Here is a 20558-nt window from a genome sequence, read left to right as displayed (position 1 = left end):
AGTATATATATATGGATAAGAGGATGATGCATGCCAAATGGCATTGTACACCATCTGTTAATAATGGAGGTATGGCCCTTTGTATCTTAAACAAGATGACCCTAGTTAGCTCACCTGAGAGGAGTCGGTTCATTCAATCTTTACCAAATGTCAAACTTGACCTAGATATTTTCCAGACAAACATCCTGGTCAAGTTTCATCATTATTTCATCTGCGAGTCATGATCAATGTACCTATGAAGTTTCATGATCCTAGGCATAAGTATTCTTATGTTATCATCCGGAAACCATTTTTTCTAAGTTGAGTAACTGTGACCTTGACAGCCATTGTTTGAATACGTTTTATGGCACTGTGACCTTGACCTTTGACCTAGTTACCTGATAATCAATAGGGGTCATCTGCGAGTCATGATCAATATACCTATGAAGTTTCATGAACCTAGGCATAAGCGTTCTTGAGTTATCATCCAGAAACCCTTTTACTATTTCAGGTCACCGTGACCTTGACCTTTGACCTAGTGACCTGAAAATCATTAGGGGTCATCTGCGAGTCATGATCATTGTACCTATGAAGTTTCATGATCCTAGGCATAAGCCTTCTTGAGTTATCATCCAGAGACCATTTTACTATTTCAGGTCACCGTGACATTGACCTTTGACCTAGTGACCTGAAAATCAATAGGGGTCATCTGCGAGTAATGATCATTGTACCTATGAAGTTTCATGATCCTAGGCATAAGCGTTCTTGAGTTATCATCCAGAAACCATTTTACTATTTCAGGTCACCGTGACCTTGACCTTTGACCTAGTGACCTGAAAATCAATAGGGGTCATCTTCGAGTCATGATCAATGTACCTATGAAGTTTCATGATCCTAGGCCAGGGCTTAACACTAACTTTTTTTTTCAACTAGCCCGTTCGGGCTAGTAAATGCAGAACCTACTAGCCCTGACCAATCTTTCATGTTCCCTGACCCAAGTATTATCAAAACCTTTATATTTATCATTCAACTTGTATTTTCTTGTGCGTGGAGATACGCAATTATGATTCAATCATTCTTATTAGCTTGCCTTACTAATGCTAGCCTAATCAATTCAATATTCATTTTCTTAATAATAGTATTATTATATGATAAGTATTCTGTTATTGTCAAATGAATTACAATGTAATAAAGACGTCACGGTATCATTTCTTTTCTTTTAATCAGAACTTTCAAAACTTTAAACATTAACAAAATAATATGAGTATTGTGAGTAACATCTTGATGTTTGACTAGATAAACATGGCACAAAAAAGAGAACATGTTCACAAACTGGAAAGTTTCAATATACTTGTCTTTGTCACACTTCACACATAATACTGAATCAGCATAATAAACAACAAGGAGAGACCAATATATTAATGTTAGACTAGAAAACATACATCACTAAAAAAACATGATCAACAACAAGCTTTTAAATACTTGTCTTATTCACACTTTGCACACATAATACTGAATCAATGTAATTGACGAACATTTCTGTTCCTATAAGATCATCTCCTCGGGAAGTCTGGTCGTCTTGCCCTCTGTCCACCATGCCACCACATAGCAAGAGCCCTTTCAGTGTTGTAGTCTGAAGGTTGTGGACCCTGGAGTGTGATTGTCATGAGGTAATTCAGCATTTTAATGTTCAAGCTGGCCCTCCAATCTGCGTGCCATTGCTGAGAAACCTCTCTCGCACACATCACTTGAAACAGGAATGCACAAAATAATCTCCACCAACATTATTACATTTTTGAAGGTCTCTTTTAAGTTGGGATTGGTGAAGAGCCTGTTGTAGAATTCTTGAACACTCATGGTTCTAGGTTGTTTTCTCATATGCACTTTCAGGTCCAGCCATTCAGACTTCTTCAGTTGCCCAATATCACACCCTAATCTGTTAAGCACTGGGGCATAGTACTCGCAAAGAGTTGTAACCTCACTCTCTCCAAAGACGGCAATTTCCTGTTCCCTTTCATTGCATCTAGTGCACCTAGTTCCAGACGGTGACTTACACAGTGAATAGCTACAAGGTGGGGAATTTGATCTTTCAAGAGTTTTGTAATAAATGTTCCGTTTTCCCAGGTTTACACTCACACCGTCTGACCCCGTTGCAATCAGTTTCTCCTTCCAGTTCCAGCCTTCTTCATTAACACTTTCCATACCAGACTCAATTCCAGCCAGCACACCTTCTGCATGAGCATGTTCAATGTTTACAATGCTGACAAAAACATTTCTTGGGGCTCCTTCATCAACAACACGGCATATACTATCTCATTTTCGCATACTGCTACATCTGTAGCGCCATCAAACATAATAGACAGAACTCTGGCATTTTCAGTAATGCAATCGAGTTGGATTGTATGTCTCTAACAAGGGACAAAATTGTCACAAAACCAACTCAAACTGAACTTTTGAAATGAACAAACAAAATTAACCCCCTTTCTAAGTTTTTTTTTTTTTTTAATCTATTTTTAGTCGTGGCGACCTTGACATTGGAGATATTGACGTGATTCTTTCGTGCGACACACCGTCCCATGATGGTGAACAAATGTGCCAAATGATATTAAAATCTCACAATGAATGACATAGTTATGGCCAGGACAAGCTCATTTATGGCCATTTTTGACCTTTGAACTCAAAGTGTGACCTTGACCTTGGAGATATCGACGTAATTATTTCGCGCGACACACCGTCCAATGATGGTGAACAAATGTGCCAAATGATTTTAAAATCTGACAATGAACGACATAGTTATGGCCCGGACAAGCTTGTTCCGCCCGCCCGCCAGCCAGCCAGCCCGCCCGCATTCGCCAATCTAATAACCAGTTTTTTCCTTCGGAAAACCTGGTTAAAAATGAACTCCATGAATCGCCTGCATGCTTGGATAGTCAGATAGGTGCTTGGTAGGTCAACTCCATTTTGTGATTGTAATTTCAGCAGATCTGGATACAGAGAAAATGGGAGTTCTCCTTTAGCGACAAAGTATCGTCGCTGTGGTTCTCAAACCTCTTAGCTACAAAATGCCAACTTTTCTTGGAGAGAGAAAAAACCGTCTCATTTTTTTATAACGATGTTTTAGAAATTGAAATTCTGTAAAAATACCAAACAAATGAAGCTGCAAAATACGGTATAAGCCGTAGACGCGTAAGTCATACTGATAAGTCATACTGAAAGTCAGACATGGTAGCTACGATATTTTGTCACCACAGTTTTGTCATTTTTATGAGGTACAACAATTCGTCCTGATAGGAAACTTCGTAGTTGCAAAAAAAATAAATTATAAAAACGTTTTTGTCAAATTTGTCCAAACGAAACGACGTACCTATAGGTGAAATGGCGTTGTTACGACTTTTCGCCGGGAAAAAAGCCAACAATCATTCTACAACATTTCGTCACGTGGCTTTTTCAAGGGCTCTGATTGGGGTAGAGCTACGAGATATAGCACAAAACATGCACCAGACTTCATATATTCGGAAAAGACGAAAAAAATATTTTGAAAATTTTGGAGCTACGAGGTTTGAGAACGACAGCGACGGTATGCTGTGTTGAAAAGGACAATCGATTTCTTTCTTTGGTCTTCGTTTAATTTTCTTACAGCTATGTCTTATGGCCAAATTACTGCTGGCTGTAACCCATCATTTGAAGCTGATGAAGAAGCAGCGACTTCTCCCGTAAATGAGCAATGGACAGTCATATTTTTGTCTTGCAGGAGTTTAATGTCATACCTTTTTGTACAGGTCATGTGGACAACAGATTCTGCATGTTGTTTTATTGCATCAATTCTGTAATTGTTTGTACCTGTGACTAATCTGCCATCCTTTTCAAAATGTCTGCATGGTGTACAAAACATATGGTCTTCTTCTTCGTTGTATTCAAGCCACTTGTACTTTTCACGCCATTTCGGCAGAAATTTCCTCCTTCTTTTTTCCTTGTACTCTTTCTTACTTTCCTCCTTCCCTTTTCTTTTCTTTTCCGAGGAACCTCATTCTCCACCCGTAAATCCAAACTTAAACAACGACATGAACATTAAAACATAGATTACCGCGGTTGCCGTCTGTCAACAAATGGTTAGTGAATCGATGGTGTCGCAAAATAACGTGTTATGGTAGTCGTAACAATTGTACAGGGGATCAACCATTAACATAAGTTTTGCTAATTAAATTGCGTAACAAAAGATTGTCAAAACACTTAACTAATCGATTAAACAAATAAAAGTTATTTAAAATGGATAAAGTACTAATAATTTTATTGTAACTTTGTGTTAATGTCGGGTTTTATACCTTCATCGATCCTGGACGATCCTGGGCAAACCAGGCTTTTAGTTTAAAATGTATTTTTATCGAGAAAACACATCACTTCGAGTAACCAAGCAAAAACCGTATCTAGCGGAATTCAGTTTTAAAACAGGTACTGACGTGTTTTACCAGGACAACAGCCTGGGATTTTCTGAATTGTCGGCCTCTTTTTGATTGCAATCAGGGGGTTCAAAATCTATTTCGAGATACGATCTGTTTGTTGTCTCCGACTTCACTATGGGATTTAATTGTCATCTGATAGTACTGTATGAAGATTTCTGCATCATTGAAAAGCTTATTTGAAACGCAGTTTATTGCTATAGAACACATAAACGAGCCCAGAATACACACGACCGGTCGGGCATGTTCCTGGAACATTGGCTAGCCCAGACCTAGGTACAGGCAGTGAATGTAGTTCAGACATGCCTTAGTGTTAAGCCCTGGAGGCATAAGCGTTCTTGAGTTATCATCTGGAAACCATTTTACTATTTCTGGTCACCGTGACCTTGACCTTTTACCTAGTGACCTGAAAATCAATAGGGGTCATCTGCGAGTCATGATCAATGTACCTATGAAGTTTCATGATCCTAGGCCTAAGCGTTCTTGAGTTATCATCCGGAAACCATTTTACTATTTCGGGTCACTGTGACCTTGACCTTTGACCTAGTGACCTGAAAATCAATAGGGGTCATCTGCAAGTCATGATCAATGTATCTATGTTTCATGATCCTAGGCATAAGCGTTCTTGAGTTATCATCCAGAAACCATTTTACTATTTCAGGTCACCGTGACCTTGACCTTTGACCTAGTGACCTGAAAATCAATAGGAGTCATCTGCGAGTCATGATCAATGTACCTATGAAGTTTCATGATCCTTGGCATAAGCGTGTTATCATCCGGAAACCATCTGGTGGACGGACCGACAGACATGAGCAAAACAATATACCCCCTCTTCTTCGAAGGGGGGGGGGGGGGGCATAATGAGAAAACTGCCCCCCTCCCAGCAGCCATGTTATTCAACTGACCGGAACCATTTTTGAACTCAACTCACGTATCAAGGAAACAAATGTTCTGAGAAAATTTCATGAAAATTGGGCCAAAAATGTGACTTCTACTGTGTTCACATGTTTTCACTATATACATATAGAGAAAAATGCCCCGCCCATGTTTTTTCACCGATTCCGACCATTTCTCTATAGCCAAATAGGGAAAACTGCCACTATATACATATAGAGAACAAGATGCGTTTGTAAAACACAATGTCCCCCTATATGACGTTTGACCTTGTAGGATGACCTTGACCTTGACCCTTCACCACTCAAAATGTGCAGCTCCATGAGATACACATGCATTTCAAATATAAAATTGCTAGCTTCAATATTGCAGAAGTGACATTACATGAGCAATTTTGACCCATATATTTGACCTTAAAGGATGACCTTGACCTTTTACCACTCAAAATGTGCAGCTCCATGAGATACACATGCATGCCAAATATCAAGTTGATATCTTCAATATTGCAAAAGTATTCATAAAATAAGCCATTTGGGCCACATATATTTGACCTCTGAACTTGAAGAATGACCTTGACCTTGACCTTTCACCACTCAAAATGTGCAGCTCCATGAGATACACATGCATGCCAAATATCAAGTTGCTATCTTCAATATTGCAAAAGTACTCATAAAATGAGCGATTTTGGCCACATATATTTGACCTCTGACCTTGAAGGATGACCTTGACCTTTCACCACTCAAAATGTGCAGCTCCATGAGATACACATGCATGCCAAATATCAAGTTGCTATCTTGAATATTGAAATACTGCAAAAGTGTACATTAAATTAGCGATTTTGACCCATATATTTGACCTTTGACCTTGAAGGATGACCTTGACCTTGAGCTTTCACAACTCAAAATGTGCAGCTCCATGAGATACATATGCATGCCAAATATCAAGTTGCTATCTTCAATATTGCAAAAGTTATTGCAAATGTTAAAGTTGGCGCAAACAGACAGACAGACAACAGACAGACCAACCAACCAACCAACCAACAGACAGGGCAAAAACAATATGTCCCCCACTATAGTAGTGGGGGACATAAAAATTCCCCGCCCACTGGCGGCCATGTTTTTTCACCGATCTCCACCATTTTTGAATTCGTCCGAGACATCAATTGAACCAATGTTTTGACCAACTTTCATGATGATTGGGCAAAAATTGTGACTTCTAGAGTGTTTACAAGGTTTCCCTATAGCCAAATAAGGAAAACTGTGCCCCGCACACTGGCGGCCATGTTTTTCAACAGATCGGAACCACATTTGAACTCAACCAAGATATCATTAAGACAAACATTTTGAAAAAGTAACATGAAGATTGGGCATGAAATGTGAGTTCTACAGTGTTTACAAGGTTTTTCTTTTTTTGACCTAGTGACCTAGTTTTTGACCAGGCACAACCCAGTTTTGAACTTGGCCGAGATTTCATTGGGACAAAGCTTCTGACCAAGTTTCATGAAGATGGGACAAGAAATGTGGCCTCTAGAGTGTTTACGAGCAAATGTTTACGGACAGACGGACATGTGAAGGACAAAGACCAGTCACAAAAGCTCACCTGAGCAATCAGGTGAGCTAAAAAATGCTTTTTTAGCTTAGTGTCAAATATAACACTTTTGTGTCATGAAACATATTGGCAGGGGATATCAATTCAACGAATTTGCTTGTGTTTTTACCTTTGACCATGAAGAATGACCTTGACCTTTCACCACTCAAAATGTGCAGCTCCATGAGATACACATGCATGCCAAATATCAAGTTGCTACGTTCAATATTGCAAAAGTTATGAAGAAGGTTAAAGTTTTGGTTAAAGTTTTGGGACACACACACGGACACATACAATGACAGACAGGCCAAAAACAATAAACCCCCGATCTTTCGATCCGGGGGCATAAAAAGAAATAACTGAAAACCACGAAAAATATTTTTAGACTCGAAAGAAAAGATTGGTTGGTGAATCCGGGTTCTAGACTAATGTACTCACCATTTGGAAGACCAGCTGCTGTTTCTCCCTAGAGTTAGTCCTGAACACCAGGGTTGAGTCAGAGGAAACATAGTCAATGGTACCCAGAACCTCTGAAAACAATCAACCTAGAGTTAGTCCTGAACATCAGGGTCGAGTCAGAGGAAACATAGTCAATGGTACCCAGAACCTCTGAAACAATCAACCTAGAGTTAGTCCTAAACACCAGGGTCGAGTCAGAGTCAGAGGAAACATAGTCAATGGTACCCAAAACCTCTGAAACAATCGACCTAGAGTTAGTCCTGAACACCAGGGTCGAGTCAGAGTCAGAGGAAACTTAGTCAATGATACCCAGAACCTCTGAAAACAATCAACCTAGAGTTAGTCCTGAACACCAGGGTCGAGTCAGAGTCAGAGGAAACTTAGTCAATGGTACCCAGAAACTCTGAAAACAATCAACCTAGAGTTAGTCCTGAACACCAGGGTTGAGTCAGAGGAAACATAGACAATGGTACCCAAAACCTCTGAAAACAATCAAACTAGACATATTTTTCCTAATATGGCTATAGTAAAACCTTGTCAACACTCTAGAGGCCACATTTATTGTCCAATCTTGATGAAATATGGTCAGAAGATTTGTCTTATTGATATCTTGGATGAGTTCGAAAATGGTTTCGTTTGCTTGAATAACATGGCCGCCAAGGGGCGGGGCATTTTTCCTTATATGGCTATATAAGGCTATAGTAAAATCTTGTTAACACTCTAGAGGCCACATTTATAGTCCGATCTTCATGAAACTCGGTCAGAAGATTCATCCCAATAATATCTTGGACGAGTTCAAAAATGATGCCGGTTGGTTGAAAAACATGGCCACCACAGGGGCGGGGCTATTTTCCTTATATGGCTATAGTAAAACCTTGTTAACACTCTAGAGGTCACATTTATTTTCCGATCATCATGAAACTTGGTGAGAAGATTTGTCCCAATGATATCTTGGATGAGTTCGAAAATGGTTATGGTTGCTTTAAAAACATGGCCACCAGGGGTGGGGCATTTTTCCTTTTATGGCTATATATGGCTATAGTAAAACCTTGTTAACACTCTAGAGGCCACATTTATTGTCCAATCTTCATGAAATCTGGTCAGAAGATTGGTCTCAATGATATCTTGGATGAGTTCGAAAATAATTATGTTTGCTTGAAAAAAATGGCTTCCAAGGGGCGGGGCATTTTTCCTTATAGTAAAATCTTATTAACACTCTAAGAGGCCACATTTACTGTCCGATCTTCATTAAAAACTTGGTCAGAAGATTCATCCCGATAATATCTTGGATGAGTTCAAAAATGATGCCGGTTGGTTGAAAAACATGGCTGCCAGGGGGCGGGGCATTTTTCCTTATATGGCTATAGTAAAACCTTGTTAACACTCTAGAGGCCACATTTATTTTCCGATCTTCGTGAAACTTGGTCATAAGATTTGTCCCAATAATATCTTGTTATCTCAGGTGAGCAACTTTGGGCCTTTCAGGCCCTCTTGTTTATAAAGAGGAGCAACTCTAGCAGCCTTCAAATCATCCGGCACAGTACCTTGTATAAGTGACAAATTTACAATATGTGTTAAAGGAAAAGTAACAATAGACAATCCCAGAATCGATAATATGGGCGCCGCCATATTGGCTATTACGTAACCCGCGATTGAAAACGGTACTGAAGAATTTGACAGATTACAACGTTATCATAGTGTAAACCCGCTTTATTCCAATAAACAGTACTTTATGACTTCGCACATTGAAAACAAGTGAAACATGAAACCAAGTGTCGATATGTATCACATCGTAAATCAATATAATTTAAAATTAAAAATATACATGATAGATTCATAAAATATGTGTCTCTGCAACAATATTCAGTGACAGCACGTAATGTTTAAGGCCGAGTTGGCATTTTTAAGCTTACCTTTCAGTAATGCCTTTGTATAAAATTTAATTATTTCTTTATGAAATAAAATTATTCAAGCATAATTATAAAGGTATAGAAATATCTAAAGTGTGAAGTAAACGTTGTGATTTTAGCGTAAATAGTGACGGAGATATAAACAAAGATCTATCAATATATAAAGATTGGAAACATCCATTCAGACCATATTTGTTGGATAGATCTTTGATATTAATTAGATAGACTTAAGATCGACGTAGACAATTAAATTCATATCTGCCTTTGTTTAAGCCTATATTATTTCTTATTAAATGTCGTACTTTCTATACTTACCGGAGATATTCATTAAGAAACGTTGTAAGATTAAAGACTTAGGACGACTTCTTTAATTGAATAATACATTTCTTTGTTTGTCTAAACAGTTACCATTTCGCTATTAATATTTCCCTTGTGTCATTTTAAAGGTAATATACAAATCTATATCCGAAATGAAGTTTGTGATTCTAAAATTGTTTCGTAAATCTTTGTTATCGAAACTCTGTAAGATTTTCAGGTAGAGATTTTTTTTAAATTAAAATAATGTATCTAGTTTAGTCTAAAACTAAAGTGGTTTTAGCAATCTTTTATTTAAAAATCGCTCTCAAGCTAATACAAAAATAACTAGCCGGAAATGAATTTTGTGATTTAAATGAACAAGTATCGGAGTTATTCGCTTGCAAAACGGTGTAAGATGTCAGGATATGTCATACTTTTTTATTGAAAAGGACATATCAGCTTTTGTCTACAACTTTCTTATATTATTATTTAAATAACGTTTTACATGTTGCCTGAATAATTATATAATTTTCTTAATAACATCTTAATTCACGATTGAAATGTTCAACATGAAAAATAATGAGCCTTAAATAAACTTAAATAGTTCCAATTGTGTTCTCTAGATTTCCTAAACGTATGTCTTTATTAAATGTTCGTAAAATAGTCTAAATTTACGCTTAAAAAATAAAAACACGCACAAAATAAGTGATTTATTTTTCTTTAATTACGGATTATAAATGACAGCAACATACATCTCTTGAAAAAAACATCAGCGACAAAGGCGCGAACGAATTCGCTCAATGGGAGGCGATGTTCCAAGTGTGGATTAAAAGCATTTATGGGTTTGCCCGTGACACCACATGTCTGCACATGTGTTGATATCGAAATTTAGATAAGATATCACGCGTCACCTTTAAATAACATGTTAAATGACAATCAAGACCTTATTCATGTCAGGGACCTACACAAATAGGTCCATGTCCAAGCTGTGTGTTATTACTGTTAAACGAATGCAGATGAACCTTATTTCTACTAATTACGTAATTTATATTAATTAAAAAAACACGAACTATTATGTGGTTGTCAGATCGATAACAGAAACTCTTTAAATCCTCAAATATATTTGATAAACCCGTTTCGCTTCCTTGTTTTGCGTAGGGACCTATACACACATATATAGGTCCATGTTTATTTCTTCAGTACCGTTGTGGAGGCGCGCGAGAGTATTCAGGGGCAGGTAATCCGGGAAGGTATCGATTTCTGGGATTGTCTATAGTTGCATTATCCCTAACAAAACGAGCTGGAATACCATCTAAGCCAGTAGATTTATTTTCCCCTAGCTTATTCAAATACTTTAAAATACTATTTTCTGACATCAATGAAAAATGCAAATGCAAGCTCAGAATTATTCCATCCACTTTTAAAACTTACTGTTTTCTATCCTCTCAGTATTCAGTATTTTTCTGTCAATGATCTCCTGAAAGTAATAATGATTATCACCAAAACATCAAATAAACTTTGGCATAAAATACTTTAAATAAGCTTTGCAAGATGTTCAAATAAACAGTATTGTTAGACAGGGTTGTGATAAGTTGCCAATTGCCATTCAAATTCATTATTTCAAATCTTTAACAGGAATGGGTTGTCTGATATAGGAGCAGGCGTGGTCCTTGCCAGATCACTTTGGTTTCTATGAAAATCCTTTGGTCAAATGAACCATGTCATGCCAAAATGGGTCTAGAGCCATATGCTCCTGGTGTAGCATTTGAGCAGTCTGGTCAGGATCGAGCTACCTTGTCCTATAATGAGACCACAAACAAAAACTTCATGACTATAGTGGAAAGGGAAGACAACAATTAAATTTACAAAGAAAACTTTGCTCACCTCTGTATAAACGATATCTGCCCCATACTTGAGTGCCAGCAGTCTGGTTGGAAGTGTGCCAATCCTAACCATTGGCGCCAAGATCACTTTATTCTTGTAGTCCATTTTACTCCATATACTTGCATCAGCCCTGCACAAATAAAATGCAATCATACATTAAGTATTTGTACTTTTCAAATGCATACATTTTATTTTGGCCCTTTACTAATTTTGCTTTTATCTAACCAAATAAAGCACAACCAGCTCTCAAAATTTCTGTAAGTATATTTTGCTTAATTTGGCCCTCTATGCATACAAAAAGTTTAATCAACAAAACTTAACTATTTTTTAGTTGTATCAGGACCAAATTCTAATTTTCAAATTATTTCTGTGACCACTTCAACCAAAATTTTTGTCCATATTCCCCATTCTGCCATCCATACACATACCGAGTTTCTTCAACTTAGCCCAAGTACTTTTTGAGTTGTAGCAGGATCAATATTTTAATTATTATTTCTGTAATCATAGCTACCACATTTTTTTTTCGAAAAAAAAACATGAAATAACATGCATACCCCGGTACATATTTCTATTCTGGCTCTCTATCCACATTTTATCCATCAAGTTTCATAAACATCGCTTAAGTATTTTTTTAGTAGTTGCAGAATCCTTAAGTACTTTTTTATTTGCTACACAAACCATGGCATTCGTCAAAGTAAAAATCAAAATAATATACTCTTCTTATACACAAAACTTGTTCTTGCCATCTCTGAGCAATGATGAAAGTGATAACAAATGTGTAAGTTTGTGTCGGTTTGTCCCTACTTAACTCTTTCAGTGCTGGAACCGAATTTTGAAGGACTTTGCAAAAAGTTTGGATCCAGATGACACGCCACAGAATGTGGCGTCTCATCAGGATCCAAACTGTTTGCTATTCTGATAGTATTCTTTGAAAAAAAATCGAAGACAATGCTAATTCTAGAAATTCAGCAGATGACATTTTAGCAGACGACAAATTTCCCAGCATGCAAAGGGTTAAAGTTCAAAAGAGTATTGGTTGACATGCTTCCTAAATTTTTTGGATTTAAGGGTTAATGGGACCTAAAATTCCCAATAGAAGGTTTAAAAAAAACACGATTTTTTAGTTGTTTTTTTATTACATTAAATCATTTCGTATCTCTAAAGGGTCCATTTGACAGTAGTGCCTATTTCTAAAGAGTTCCTTTTTACTTTTGAGTTTTAAAGCTATTTAGCAATTGCACTCATGCTTTTGGTGATTATTTTCTGATCCTATGCATGACTGCAACATTTTGGTTCATTGCATTGGGGATTACATTGAAAGGTGAATTTTTGGGGTGCAGTTAAAGTAAAAGTACTGGGCTTTTGTCAAAATTTTCCTTTGGAAACTCTGTTTAGCCTTTGGGCAAATTTTACTTTTTTAGAAGTTGCGAGACAATATTTTTTTAACTGCATTTATTGAAAGAGGATTGATTTATCTTTGCAATGATTCTGGTCTTGCAGAATTTAGGGAGGTGAATTTCTTGTGAAAAAATGTCAACAGACGATATAGTATGAAAAATAGTCATAAATAAATGATTTTGTGTTACTTTGAAGCACTATATGAACAAAACACATAACTTAAGAGGAAATATTTGATAAATTACAATAAGTTGACCTATTTTTGACACATTTTTGATCAGCAAAACGATGGTTACTTTGTCAAAACATTTTCCGTAATGATCTGCATCATATGCAAACGTCCTATCAAGGGATTTTATGAAATCTCCATACCCACGACTCAAAAATAACCTACCAAACTTTTGACTGCATTTATTGAAGCTGCTGATAAAGCTTAACCCCCAAAAGGCAACTGGCCCAGATATGCTCCCAGCAAGAGTACTAAAGGAACTGGCAAATGAGTGCGCCCCATACCTCTCCCATTTATACAAAAACTGCCTGACAGTAGGATCCATCCCAGATATATGGAAGACTGCCACAGTGTCTGCAATATTTAAGAAGGGAGACAGGTACAAGTGAGCAACTACCGCCCAATGTCACTCACTTGTATATGCTGTAAAATGCTGTGACATATCATCGTCAGTAATGTCTTGGGACACCTGGACAGGAACAACATCCTTACTGATTGCCAGCATGGATTCAGAAGGAGGCTGAGTTGTGAAACCCAACTCCTAACCCTGTCGGATGAACTCCTGAAATCCCTAGACAAAGGGAAACATCATGACCTTGCCATCCTGGACTTCAGCAAAGCGTTCAACAAAGTTCCACACCAGCGTCTGTTGACCAACCTGCACCATTATGGCATATGTGGCCAGACCCTGGAGTGGATCCCAGCCTTCCTGACAGACAAAACACAGAGAGTTGCTGTTGATGTAGCAATCTTAAATCCCACACCATTAGTCAGTGGAGTGCCCCAGGGGAGTGTTCTGGGACCGATCCTCTTCCTGGTCTACATAAATGACCTCCCCTTTTAAGTATCTTCCAAGACTAGGCTATTCTCAGACGACTGCATGGTATACAGAGAAATATCCTCGGAGCGTGAGTGCGAGCTTCTTCAGGAAGACCTCTGTCGTCTGTGGGACTGGGTGAAGCTTTGAAGTATGTCCTTTGACCCAGAGAAGTGCTGCATTCTGCGAGTGTACAGAAAGCGATCACCTATCCTATTCAGATACACGCTTAAAGAAAACATGCTTGTATGGTAAGAAACTTCAAAATACCTTGGGGATGAGCTGACAAAGGACATGTCCAGGAAGCCACATATTCAAAAGGTTATCAAGAAAGGCAACAGTTACCTTGGTTTCCTATGCAGGAACTTAAGAATATGCAACGAGGAGGTAAAAAGCGCAGCATACTTTTCCCTCGTTCGCCCAAACTGAGGCACTCTGTGGAGCCCATACCATAAGGAACAGATCCATGACCTGGAGATGGTCCAAAGATGAGCTGGCCGCTATGTGATGAACAGATACCACAACATCAGTATCGTCACATCAATGCTAGACCACCTACAGTGGGAAACTCTAGAGTCCAGAAGGACCAAAGCCAAACTGACCATGGTCTACAAGATGACCAACTACCTTGTGCACATATCAGTAACCAAATACCTTTCCCCTGGCTCCAACCGGACACGGGCTAATCACTCCATCAATTACCTGCCATTATTAGTTGCAATAATTCAACTCTCAGCTTTATAGCCCAATGGGCTGCTGAGAGTTGCAATGCGCTCTCTCTTGTCCATCGGTGCAAAATGTTATCAACAATGCAAGGGTTAAGGAGCACTGAAACTGCAAGAACTTATTAAAGTTTACCTGTCTAAACCACAAACTCATCCAAATGGTACCATTAAAGCAAGAAATAATTGTTTTTTATTGACTTTGTTTTTCTTTTGTACGCTGTATCCGCCATATTGAAAAATTGACCCTATATTGGTTAGGTCGCAGTACACCAATATTTTGCACGTCGGGTTATGTGTTGGAGCCTATTAAAGTCGATAACGATGTGGTATTCGATACAGAATACACTGATTCAAATTTAAACATAAACATGTCAGCGAGAAAAGTGCAGGGTTCGACATTAACTTTTTTTACAGCCAGACCATCGGACCAGCTCCTCTTAAAATGTACTAGCCGAATCTGATGTCTACTAGACCATAAATGACATAGCAAATAAACACAATTGTGTGGTGTAACTGTTTAATCAGGTTTTATCAGTAAATAATTAGTGAACATAAGGAAGTTATTTTGATGCACAGAGTAACAAATAAAATAAAACTATTTAACAACATAAATTGTTTGTTATAATTTCACTGTTTATCACCAGTTAAAACAAATGATGTCTGTACAGCAGGTGACATTAATTCAACGTCATCGAATTCTGGCCTCCTTGACCGCTGTGCTCCATGCAACCACAGCTCCAAGGCCTGTTTTCCATCATAATCTGTGTAAGTTTTAGTGTTGAATTCTTCTTTATTAACTTATTTGTCGGACGAAAATCCAATCTTAAACAAAGCCATTCTTTAAATTACATTCTCTCAGGGTTTTTTCAGCACTGTCTGGCCCTCCGGAAAACGGAGGCACTCCCAAAGCAAACCGACCCTTTCCCAAACCGAAATTATAATTAAAATTCCTAATTTCCAAAAAAAAAAAAATAATAAAGTTATTGTTTTTAAAAAAAAAAAATTAAGAATGAAGTGTCTTATAACTTGTGTGACTAACCAGTGTTTGTTTTGGTCAAAAATATCTGCCATAAGGTTTTGACTGTTCAGTTCTTATCTCAGAGTGTAACTGTAACTGAATAACAAAACTGCAGTACTTGAATTAACGTTGAACATGCCCAATATTGCATCTGTTTATATAAAGAAGACAAAATAACAAATAAAAACAAGGGCTGTTTGTAAAACATGCATGCCCCCCATATGGGCTGTCCGTTGTAGTGGCAGCCATTATGTGAATACGTTTTTTGTCACTGTGACCTTGACCTTTGACCTAGTGACCTGAAAATCAATAGGGGTCATCTGCGAGTCATGATCAATGTACCTATGAAGTGTCATGATCCTAGGCAAAAGCGTTCTTGAGTTATCATCCGAAAACAATTTTACTGTTTCGGGTCACCGTGACCTTGACCTTTGACCTAGTGACCTGAAAATCAATATGGGTCATCTGCCAGTCATGATCAATGTACCTATGAAGTTTCATGATCCTAGGCGTAAGCGTTCTTGAGTTATCATCCAGAAACCATTCAACTATTTCGGGTTACCGTGACCTTGACCTTTGACCTAGTGACCTCAAAATCAATAGGGGTCATCTGCCAGTCATGATTAATCTACCCATGAAGTTTCATGATCCTAGGCATATGTGTTCTTGAGTTATCATCCGGAAATCATTTTACTATTTCGGGTCACAGTGGCCTTGACCTTTGACCTACTGACCTTCAAATCAATAGGGGTCATCTGCGAGTCATGATCTATCTACCTATGAAGTTTCATGATCCTAGGCATATGCGTTCTTGAGTTATCATCCGGAAACCATTTTACTATTTCAGGTCACCGTGACCTTGACCTTTGACCTAGTGACCTCAAAATCAATAGGCGTCATCTGCAAGTCATGATCAATCTACCTATGAAGTTTCATGATCCTAGGCATATGCGTTCTTAAGTTATCAACTGGAAACCATTTTACTTTTTCGGGTCACCATGACCTTGACCTTTGACCTAGTGACCTCAAAATCAATAGGGGTCATCTGCGAGTCATGATCTATCTACCTTTGAAGTTTCATGATCCTAGGCCTAAGCCTTCTTGAGTTATCATCCGGAAACCACCTGGTGGACGTACTGACGGACATGTGCAAAGCAATATACCCCCTCTTCTTCGAAGTGGGGCATAACAAATTTATTTGTTAAACCACTGAATTATTTAAGCATGATTAATTCACAATTTTTTCCCAAATGAGCCGTTTCATCGAAGCAAAAATTCCCAAAATGACAAATTTTGTCGATAAAAAATTCCCAATTTGGTCAGACTCCTTTTCCCAAAATAGGCAGAAAAACCCCTGTCTCTCGTCTGCTACGCCAAAATGTTTACATTGATGATACCGATTTTCGATAGAAGTCGTAAAAACATGATGTAAAGTTCTAAGACACTGCAGAAAATCTTTAATATTCATGACAACTTGACCAATGGAAACAAGCAATTTCTGTGGGAAGCTCTCCTTCGCTTCTAAAAAGAGCGATGAATCATGTGAATACTCCGTGTTTATTTATATACGCTAGTTTTGTTCTGATGTAAATAACGGATACGAGCACTATTTTATACATTAAGAGAAAAAGGTTGTCGGTTAGTTATAGTTATATGAATCAGTATAGATTTTTTATGTACGACCTGCCGGACAAGCTAGCCCACAGTTTTACTAGCCCGACCACCAATCTTACTAGACAATGTCTGTCGGACGTGCCTAAGTGTCGAACCCTGAAGTATGTTGAAACATTGTCGTGTTTTTATAGGATGCATGCAAAGGATAACATCCGTAGGTTGCCATTCAGGTAAATTAAACATGTTTATGAAGTTTGTTCATTATTTTCCTCAATTTGTCTCGAACGACGTCTGTTTAGTGAAGTGCACGGATTCGCGCGCTGAACTGCACCCATGTTTATGAAGAGGTGCGTTTATATGGACTAGAGGGAGAAGGATTAAACATAGCTGGTGACTGTGCTTTACTTTCCTACTGTCTGTTAACTATCAAGCTCTTCTTACTTTACCGTCTTTCACTTTTTATCCTCATTCTTTCACCACCCGTTGCATAACAATCATGTGTGCAGGGTTCGACACTAAGGCACGTCCGACAGACATTGTCTAGTAAGATCGGTGGTCGGGCTAGTAAAACTGTGGGCTAGCTTGTCCGACTGGTCGTACATAACAAATCTATACTGATTCATATAACTATAACTAACCGAAAACCTTTTTCTCTTAATGTGTAAAATAACTCTCGTATCCGTTATTTACATCAGAACAAAACTAGCGTATATAAATAAACGCGGAGAATTCACATGATTCATCGCTATTTTTAGACGCGAAGGAGAGCTTCCCGCAGAAATTGCTTGTTTCCATTGGTCAAGTTGTCATGAATATTAATGATTTTCTGAAGTGTCTTAGAACATTACATCATGTTTTTACGACTTCTATTGACAATTGGTATCATCAATGTAAACATTTTGGCGTAGCAGACGAGAGAATGTTATTTAAAGAATGGCTTTTTTCAAGATTGGATTTTCATCCGACAAATAAGTTAATAAAGAAGAATCCGACGGTAAAACTGACACAGATTATGCTGGAAAAAGGGCCTTGGAGCTGTGGTTGCATGGAGCACAGAGGTCAAGGAGGCCAGAATTTGATGACCTTGAATAAATGTCACCTGCTGTACAGACATCATTTATTTAACTGGTGATAAACAGTGAAATTATAACAAACAATTTATGTTGTTAAATAGTTTTATTTTATTTTTTACTCTTTGCATCAAAATGACTTTCTTGTGTTCACTTATTATTTACTGATAAATAATTGATTAAACAGTTACACGACACAATTGTGTTTATTTGTTATGTCATTTATGGTCTAGTAGACATCATATTCGGGCTAGTACATTTTAAGAGGAGCTGGTCCGATGGTCTGGCTGTAAAAAAAGTTAATGTCGAACCCTGGTGTGATTACAGCGACGTTCGCAGTCTTGGCATTAATTTTGTTAAGGCACCATACACAGCCCAGTTAGGCTACCAGCTTTGAAATTTCACTAGCCAGAATCAATTTTAACTAGCCCGAATTAAAAGTTACAATTCTGTTACATTTATAACTACATGTATGTTTGTTTTGAAGAAACATAGAACAATAAAGATTAAAACATATACACACTTGATTCTGTTTTTATTCACAGTTAATGTCTGACAAAAAAATTAAAACAATGTCAACAGACATCTCCATTCAATTATGGTCATTGTCTGAGTCTCCGACATCCAGGTCTGACAAATTATGTATGCTCCTTAAGGCGGCCTGAAAAAAACAAAATGTTATAACATGATATAAATTTTCCAAACAAATATCTGAATATAAAAGTAAATAAAATGTCAAACTAGCAATACTATTTGTGCATAAGAAGTAGCACAAGAAGGCAACTTTTCTTCCCAAATTTCTGAGTATTCTAAATCTAAAACGACATTTGTAGCAGTAGTTCTATCGCCTAAGCCACATATGGTTTATCGCTGATTTGCTGATTTTACCAGCATCTAAAATGCAGTATAATACACCTTTGAATTTACTCTCAGGATTTGTACCTTGACAGATAAACTTTATCTGTACAAAAAAACTATACTTGCAAAGTGCATGATATTTAATTGTTTTTTTTTTAACATTATGTATGACATGCACATACCAGCAAGTCAGCAATGCAGGCGCATAATCAAATTCCTTGGAGACATCAAAACGAAGCAAAGACCGATTATTTTTCCATGACGTTTGGAATTATTTCCGTTTTGTTGTTCATATTTTGTGTTGCTTCCTTCATTTTCATTTTGTGGTTGAAGTTTGTGCGATGCGCGCTCAAAATAAAACAGAAAATACATTAAAATAAATGAATGCCGCAAATTCTACACCCAGTAGTAATAATTGTTTTAGTGTCTCGCGAGATCATCTTACGAACTGTTCGATAAGCGTCTTATCAATAAGTGCACAAGGGAAACAACCAATTCAGTTTTGAATAAGCGTCTATATGAAGCTATATCTGACTTTTACTAAGTTCGGACATGAAAAAAGCACTCGACCCATCGGGCTACCAGCTTGGAATTTTCACTCGACCGATGCAAAAATCACTTGACCCGGTCGACGGTCGAGCGGGTTACGGCCAAGACTGCGTACGATGTAGATTGAAACACAGATTTATCTTTACAACGATACCGGTCTTTAAAAATTTGATACATAGGTAATACAAGAAAAATGGCTTGAAAGTTGGCATTTTATATTGGGGCCATATGGGAAATTTAATTAAGTGTAATTGAACCTATTACTAGTATTACCCAAACTTTTGTTTACAATCGCGAAAACATATGACACATTTTAATTCACGCATGTTTAAAATACAAAGATGATTTCATAAAATGTTTACAATGTATTCAGAATAGATACTAATTCAACAACTAGCTGCTTGCCAATCATAGATATTCAGACGCTGTGCCAAACGTTTAAATTTACAAACCAAATTCATGCAGACACGATATGGTACAGACTTTAAAGTGGCCGGAATGATCTGGTTCTGGTTCCTATCACTGCGGTAACGTAGGCATTGTGAGCACAGATGGGAAACCAGACATTCATGAATTCGTCTCGTACAAAGCGGTGTCGAAAGAAAGCGATAAGAACACAAATAAAGGACTTTTTAATTTGTGGGCCCATTTGCTGTTTTTAGAACAACGTTTTTTTAATACAATCAATTTATACAAAGCTTCTCTCATATGACTAACTGTTTTTCAAATTTAATGTGTATTCAGTCAAATATATCAGTTATCAAATGTTTCAAGTGTCAATTTTATTTTCACTGCATACATAATATTTTTTCT

At 37.5% G+C, this 20558-nt stretch overlaps 1 protein-coding gene across 1 annotated transcript in view; it reads right to left on the bottom strand.

The window, feature by feature from the left end:
* Positions 1–20272, bottom strand: part of LOC127846435 (tRNA-dihydrouridine(20) synthase [NAD(P)+]-like) — a 101050-nt gene extending 80778 nt beyond the window's left edge. The window contains exons 1-4 of the mRNA XM_052377680.1: positions 20198–20272; positions 11468–11597; positions 11015–11060; positions 7356–7447 (exon numbers count right to left, since the gene is read on the bottom strand). Coding sequence (XP_052233640.1) covers positions 7356–7447; positions 11015–11060; positions 11468–11572 — 243 coding nt within the window. The 5' untranslated portion in view covers positions 11573–11597; positions 20198–20272. The remainder of the gene's footprint in view (positions 1–7355; positions 7448–11014; positions 11061–11467; positions 11598–20197) is intronic.
* Positions 20273–20558: the final 286 nt, after the last annotated feature.

Source organism: Dreissena polymorpha, chromosome 9 (assembly GCF_020536995.1).
Source record: "Dreissena polymorpha isolate Duluth1 chromosome 9, UMN_Dpol_1.0, whole genome shotgun sequence".
Classification (NCBI taxonomy): domain Eukaryota; kingdom Metazoa; phylum Mollusca; class Bivalvia; order Myida; family Dreissenidae; genus Dreissena; species Dreissena polymorpha.
The sequence above is the reverse complement of the archived record's forward strand: the minus strand, read 5'-3'. Positions and strand labels throughout refer to the sequence as shown.